Here is a 7,765-nt window from a genome sequence, read left to right as displayed (position 1 = left end):
ATTTTTTGTGTGATACAAAGCATAAAGGTTTTGGACTCGAGATTAGTGTTATATTCTGGTTAAGGTTACATTAAAAATTTGCTTTCTAAAGTAGTCATGTGATGTATGTATGGACAGAGCGGAAGTGGTTGAGAGAGAAAGATAGGAAAAATAGATAACTACACCCATAAATACTTGTTGTTGGTGGTGTGGTGGAGGGAGTTGGGAGTTGGGAGTTGGGAGGATGCTTTCATGGACAGGAATAAAGAGAGGAAGGGGGGGGGGTCGACTGTGAATGAAGTAACATGTGGCGAGTGAGTGGAAAGGGGGAGAAATAGGAAGGACAATGTGTATATACATATATATCAGTTTATTGCAGGCAAGGGGGTGGTTCCAGTGGGTACTGTAAATGAGGTTTGACAAGATATGAAAGGCTCAATCGTTTTCCATCTTTCGGCTGTATTTGGACATGGATGGAAGCTTTGATATAACCCACCACTCATTGCCTCCATCACTCTCCTCTCCCCCTCTTTCATTTTCCTAATTTATTAAATTGCCAACTTTTAACTGAGTTTTAGTGTTTTAATGCTTTGTTTTCTCTAATCCTGCTTATGAACACTATCCCACATGACATGACCTTAGCTTATATGCTTGAAGAATCATAATCAAGGCCCAACAGTACCCTTATTTATATATTTACATATTTTGATATTTATAAAGCACAGTGCATCAGTAAAACCCTAATCTATATCTTTAAAAAAAAATTAAACATAACACAAAAAAACAATCTTTGGAGCCTGCATTTGGACATCTCCATACCAAAACACTACATAAGAGATCCCAAAAATATTGAGATGAAACTGTTGGTTTTAATGGTTGAATTTATGTTTTTCTTTCCACTCTTCATATATTTTCTCTCTTTTCATGAGCACAATTTTAGTGCATGCATTGTGTCAGTCGAAAACAAAAAAAATTATATCTGCTGGTGGGGGGAGACAATAAAATATATATATATATATATATATATTTATATTCCTTTCTGATTTGACAAACATTTTACAGCCCTTTGTTCTCTCCTTGGGTACAAAAAAAAGAAATGAAAATGTTGATATATCATGGAAAAATTCATATTATAATGAAAAATGTGAAACACCTCATATTAATATAATATTTAATTGCTATTGATGGCGTGCGTCGCGTACGTTACCATGAAATTACTGAAATATTGTTAAATACAAAACCTTGAGACACATTTAACAACCAACCTGGAGGAATGAAACATGATGCTACCAATCAATTAAGAACATTTTGTCTATAGCGATTATAATTATAGTCTTAGCATATTAAATTATCATTATCAAGTACCCAAACATGATAGTCATATATATCTTGATCCTGTGTATACCTTAGCTATAAAACATCATGACTTGAGACAGGATACATATCAAAAACATGATAGTCAATAAGAGAAATGATATATGTCCCCTTCAAACAGCTCTCTTACACATGCATCAAAAAGAGTTTCATAAACATTGAGTACAATCCTTAAATTCAAACTTCAAGAAAAAAAAAATTAACATATAAAAGTAAAACTAACTTGATTATAAAAAGAAAAAACAAAGAAATACCGACTATTTGCTCATAATAAATGTCCTGGTCCTCTCTCTCCTTTCTTGTACACAACCTTATACCCCCGGCCCCTTAATAATTTGCTGTTACTGTGGCATTGGAGAAAAACAATGGGTGCTAAGGTCTTGCGCACGCTCAACAAGATGAGACTGGAATAGTTTCCAGGAGGTGTATTGATTTTCCATCTAGCGTTTACTAGTTGACCCGAGACTGCGTCGACTCTCGCGTGGATGTGTGGAACACAAGTCGCAGAACGGCCTATATACTGCAATAATAGCGACCTAACCTAGTTGCTACACTATCACGAAAAACTTGCAAGCAATTTTTAAGGAACCGAAGGAGAAGAAGGTTGTTGTTTGCCTTTCTTTGGGGGGTTTTGGCTGAAATAATGGAAGGAGAAAGGGGAGTCTCAAATTATGAGATACAAGTTTCGTTCTCAACCACACAGGCGATCCACGAAATGGGGTTTGTACAGTATGAAGAAAACCAGATGATGAGTTTCATGGCTCCGGCGCAGTCTTCTCATCATCATCATCATCATCAAACATCTCAGCCTCTCAATAACGCCACGATTGGTAACAGTAGCACCACCAATTCCACCACTACCGTGGCGTTTGGTCTTAACAACCAGGTATATTATAAGTTAGACAAGACAACTTTTACAGATTGCTGATCTTTGTATCTAATGTTGGTGTTGGTAAAATTTTAGGTAGGGAGGACCTTGGATCCCAAAGCTGTAGAGGGCGAGAATTACTCCAGTAACATCAACGATAGGAATAATAATTCATGGTATTTTTCATATCTTAGCTCTCCATTTTTTTTTTCTTTTTAATTTATAGAGTTCAGGTTCTCTCTCAAGTGCATACGTACTGACAGAGACTCCCCACCCAAAACAATATTCAACACGCTATATAAGTATATATCTTCTTGAGGTCTTTCCAAAATCTAGGCTAAAAGGGTTATTGCTTCACTTGTTAATTAATGGAATGTTTTTTTTTTGGTAACAGAAGAGGGGAAAACCTAAAACATATTAGTAATAAGCCATATCTTCTTGCCTAGCTAAACCAGCTACAGCATATCCATATATATTGTTCCAACTTTCTCTTTCTTCTTAGTGGGCATGAAGAAGGAAAGTCTTGATATGCATTTATACCCAAATCCCATGGCATATATATATTTATTCCATTACAAAAAGGGTTAAAAAAGTTTGGGGATTTGGCAGGTGGAGGAGGTCAGCCTCAGAGAAGGGTAATTTGAATAATAAGGTAAGGAGAAAGCTAAGAGAACCAAGGTTTTGTTTCCAAACGAGGAGCGATGTGGATGTGCTAGACGACGGCTACAAGTGGAGAAAATATGGGCAGAAGGTTGTCAAAAACAGCCTTCATCCAAGGTACTTTTGCTATATATGCTCGCTTTCCTTGTCACTGTATATGCATGGGGGGATATAAGCAGCCAATTCTAAGCCAAGGTTAGATTAATAATATTCCCAATGTTATTAATCATGAAAATATTTATAAGAAACTATTAGAATAGAATGTTCACAGTATACAGGCATAATATTGGAATATCATTTGTGTGGAAGGAGAGGGGAAGGATAGTGCTGGCATTATTTTCAAACTACGAATATTAACTTTAGTTGGATTTCTTGGTTTCTGTTTGTCCATGTTTGGTGGTTTCCCAGTTTTAAGTTGGTATATATATTCGTCTAAGGTTTGCAGTATTTGAATCATGAATTCATTTGACTTGCATTAATGTCGCTGGTTTTTGCCTGAATAGTGGTCAAAGCACTTATTGGGTTAAAGTTAAGTTCCAAGTGGAATGGACTCATGGAACGTATAGTACTCTAAAAAAGATGGGCATGTAAACATTTCCTTTTACATCTCTCACACACGAGTAAATTATTTCTGCACATGCACATTTCATTAGTAGATAATTTTTGCTATTAGGTATGGGGTGAATACCCTTAGTTAAAAAACTAAAGGTTGAGTTCATAAACATTTATGAACTCCCTTTATATTATCTATATAAAATAATTTTGGTTAAATTATATTAATGGTGATTCAATTATTAGTAAATTTTCTTTTTATAGTAAATTTCTTTTTAGGTTGTCTGCTATTAAATTGCTAATAGAGATAGCTTGTCAACTTTTAATTGGAATAATAATAACTTTAGCACTCAATATTTACATATTAGGTTAATTTAATCTTGATTCTAAAATTTAAACCCTTGGTATTTACCAATTGTGTATTTTGATCTTTTTTGCAATTTTACTTTTTTTGGTGACATTAATGGTTACTTTTAAAAGAATGAGAAAATATGAAAATTTTATCTTGGATTTTTAGTGTTTCTATTTTTGGTATATTTTCGATCAAATTTAGTGATAAATTTGTTTCTAGCTTTTTAGGTGAAACGATCACAAAAGAAAGTAAAACTATAAAAAAAACTAAAATTACACTATATGTGAATATTGACGGTTAAAGTTGCTATTATGTCAATTTTAAAAGTTGATATGTCATCTTCGATTAGCCATTTAACTGGGTGATCAAAAAGACAAAATCAAATAGTTTAATGACCATTTTATAACTTTTCATAATTGAATAACTAAAAAATTACCAATAATTGAGTAACTACCAATGCAATTTACCTAATTTCTTTTTGTTATAGTATTTTGACTGCTGTATTTTAGAGATTTTATAATTTTAATGTACATTACAGGTATAATAAAACTTTAATATAAAATATCTCACCTCTCAAACTTTCATATTTTTTTGTTACAATTTATTGTTTTCTCTATATTATTCTATTTGGACAAAGTTCTAGGAATGGTGATGAATAGTCTAATGGGAATCAATTTCTTTGAGAGAATTTTTGAAGTGTCATCTTTGGAGATGTCGATTCGGTCCTTCAACAATCGAAAATATTGTCTCTCAAGGGAGGGTTTGTCCTACTTTGCGAAGAACTGTGTATGATTCACGAAGAGATGCCTTGACTGAACGTGGACGTATGGTTGTGGCGTCTCTTTCCGTAAACCATACACGGCTTTTCGCAAGGGGGACAAAACCTTTCCTGGAAGACAATATCTTAAATTGCTGAGGGACCAGATTGGCATCCTCAAAGACAACATTTCGAAATATTCTCTCAGAGTATACGGTCCTCCTCAACACACACAAACATAGTAGGGCTATGGGGATCAATAAGCTTAGCTAGCTACTTATAAAGCAGATTTCCAAGTATTGTGTTTAATTTAGAAGCAAGTAATGATATGAGAAATGTGGTGCAAATAAGATGTAATGTTGATTATGTGTTATATATTGGAGATGGCAGGAGTTATTATCGGTGTACGCAGAATAATTGCAGAGTGAAGAAGAGGGTTGAAAGATTGTCGGAGGATTGTCGAATGGTGATTACTACTTACGAAGGCAGGCACAACCACTCTCCCTCTCATGATTCTAATTCTTCTGACCATCAACCCTTTTCCTCTTTCTAATTCATCTTTTGCATACACAAGTACGATATGGTTTTGTTTAGTTGGTTTATCTTAGTGGTTTAGATCAGTAAATTTATAGCTTCAGTCCTTATTTTCAAGTTTCACTCTCCTTTCTTGAGAACAATATTGTAAATATTTTATAAACATTTGAAAAAATATTATTTTTCAGACATAAAAGATATTTTAATCTTAAAAGAAATTAAGAGTTGTACATTTCTTAATAATAATTGTTTGAATTAATTATTGGTCTTGATAATTATTAACTAATAAAGTGGATATAAAATTGAGAATTCAAAGTAAGAATACGTTTAGTGCATCATTTTTAATGAAATTTAATTGGTCAATATTTGATATGTAAAAATTAGTTTATTTTCCATCAACAAAGTAATCACTACACCAGAACAGGTTTTTAGCGGCATTTTTTTAGGCATTTAGCGGCGCTTTTTAACGCCACTAAAGGAATTTGCGGCGCTTTAAGAAGCGCCACAAAAAATGCCGCTAACGACAACGTCGCTAACTTTTGCGGCGCTAAGGAAATAAACGCCGCTAAAGATCATGTTCTTTAGCGGCGCTTAGGAAGAAAACGCCGCTAAAAGTAATGTTCTATAGCGGCACTTGGTCAAAAACGCCGCTAATAGTAGTGTTCTTTAGCGACGCTTATTTCACAAACGCCACTATTTGATATGACTTTTAGCGGCACTTTTTTAAAAACGCCACTAATTTTGGGATTTTTTTTAAAAATAAAATTTTCTGTTTTTTTCAGCCCTCCTGCAACAACAAATCAAAAGCAACCAGATCTAAACTAATCAAAAACAATAAATTTATATAATATTTCAAATTAAATGACTAAAATAATATTAATTGATATAAATAAAAGTGAATTCATACTTTTCTTTACAAAAACGTTAAAAGTTAAAATGATAAAAATATTTATGCAATATACACTATGACGGCGGAAGTTGCAACTGCTGAAACATCTTCATCATAATCTGAAGCTGCTGTTGAAGTTCATCATACTTTTTGCTCTGCTTTGCTTCTCTCGATGCCGCATCTTTTTGAAGTCGTAGCTGTAGTTCTTCATATTTCTTTTGAACCTCTGCTTCTATCGCTGCTTCTCTCACTGCTTCTCTCGCTGCAGCCTCTGCTTCTCTTGCTGTAGCCTCTGCTTCCCTCGCTGCTGCCTCTGCTTTAAGTTGTTGCTGAAGTTCTCCATATTTCCTTTGAACCTCAAATGTGGTCGCTTGCATCTGAGCCATCTGGTCTTTTAACCTCTGAACTTCAGCTTGAGATTGACTCCCCGAAGCCATGTATTGGTGCGAGCTGGATCCAAAATATTGGGTTGGGCTGATAAAAGATCCTTGAAATCGAACCCGACCATACTTTTCAGGACCCAAAACTTCAGTAATAATCCGGTTATCAATGTCTTCAAGATGAACAGAACTATCACTAGAAGCAATCGCTTCGTACTCCGTCTTTTTTTCCTTTAGTTTTTCCTAATAAATAAATCACATAGTTAGGAACGCAATATATATTAAAAAAGCAAATGCAATATAACAATAGTCGCATTACAAGCAATGAATTAAACCATTAGAAAATAAACACTATAAATAACTAAAACAAGTCAAATCGTATTAAGTAAACGTACCATAATTTCACCAGCTTCAGGAGTCATAGCAGATTCATCTTTCTTCTTATGTGTAATTTCAAAAAGTTGAAGGCGTCCAACTTTTTGACCGGACGACCGTTCCTACAATATAGTAGTAAAAATATTATTTAACAGAAAGTTATACATATTTGAGAATATTAAAAAATTAAAAATACCTCCGCCTCAGCTACACATGCAAAACTTCTGGACCCGGCTGTGTGAGTGAATTTTTGTTGCTGCCGGCTGCTTTTTCCAACTCGTTCACGATCCTATGTTATAAAATTTTTAGTACATAAATAGTAAATACTATAACCAAAATAATTACAATAGTTTAGAAGTACGTCGTACCTCGCCTTTCTGAGAATGCCAAAATCTAACCGCATCTTCCCATTGGTACCTCAACATACCCGGCGGGACATTTTGTAATTTCTCATCGAGGGTTGTTTTTGTCTTATAATAATTTTTCTTCAAAGTACTTTTATTGTCTCTCCATCTTTTTCCCAATGCCTTCTTTACATAAGCATCCGAGACCTCTAAAGCAAACCTCGCTTACAAAAAACACAAGTTAATAAAGTAAATATAAATGAAACTATTTCCCAAGCATTACAGATGACATTAACATTTTGTTACCTTAATATTATCGAGGGCTTGGTTTTTGTTGCTATCGGGCATTTGACGCCATGACTCGTAGTTGATAGGCAACATATTCGCATTTCGTGCTAAAATGCCCATGTATCCTACTAAAAGTCGAGCTTCTGATCCAACAGGCTGACCAAAACTGTTTCTGCATACCTTGACACGGTCGACTGGATCTAACTCGTATAACTTTCTAAGTAGCGTACGTCCTCGACCTCTGCGCGTCCCACCATTTTCAGCTACAAATGGTATATTATAATATAAGAATTTGAAAAATAAATCAATTATAAGTCAACACGCATGTAAATTAAATGTAAAATTACTTTGAACTTTCGTAGGATCCTCAGGTGTAATCGGAACATTCGAAGATCCAGTTGCTGTCCGTTGTT

At 34.4% G+C, this 7,765-nt stretch overlaps 1 protein-coding gene across 2 annotated transcripts; it reads left to right on the top strand.

Moving 5' to 3' along the window:
* Positions 1 to 1,614: 1,614 nt before the first annotated feature.
* LOC105790608 (probable WRKY transcription factor 12) lies at positions 1,615 to 5,293 on the top strand. 2 transcript variants are annotated; one of them, XM_012618308.2, is made up of 4 exons: positions 1,615 to 2,239; positions 2,318 to 2,397; positions 2,831 to 2,998; positions 4,926 to 5,072. In XM_012618308.2, exons 1-4 carry the CDS (start codon positions 1,997 to 1,999, stop codon positions 4,957 to 4,959), a joined length of 525 nt encoding a protein of 174 aa, XP_012473762.1. In that variant the 5' UTR covers positions 1,615 to 1,996; the 3' UTR covers positions 4,960 to 5,072. The 2 variants fall into 2 exon arrangements, with proteins under 2 accessions (XP_012473762.1, XP_012473761.1); XM_012618307.2 differs by having other exon boundaries at positions 1,617 to 2,239; positions 4,933 to 5,293.
* Positions 5,294 to 7,765: the final 2,472 nt, after the last annotated feature.

This window comes from Gossypium raimondii, chromosome 8 (assembly GCF_025698545.1).
Source record: "Gossypium raimondii isolate GPD5lz chromosome 8, ASM2569854v1, whole genome shotgun sequence".
In the NCBI taxonomy this organism is placed as follows: Eukaryota; Viridiplantae; Streptophyta; class Magnoliopsida; order Malvales; family Malvaceae; genus Gossypium; species Gossypium raimondii.
This window is presented reverse-complemented; position numbering and strand designations above follow the sequence as displayed.

Excerpts from the sequence above, each read along its gene's own strand:
- LOC105790608 (XM_012618307.2), top strand. The coding sequence starts at position 1,997 with ATGGAAGGAGAAAGGGGAGTCTCAAATTATGAGATACAAGTTTCGTTC. Across the intron at positions 2,240-2,317 it reads CGTTTGGTCTTAACAACCAG|GTAGGGAGGACCTTGGATCC; the intron begins GTATATTATAAG and ends GTAAAATTTTAG. Across the intron at positions 2,398-2,830 it reads GATAGGAATAATAATTCATG|GTGGAGGAGGTCAGCCTCAG; the intron begins GTATTTTTCATA and ends GGGATTTGGCAG.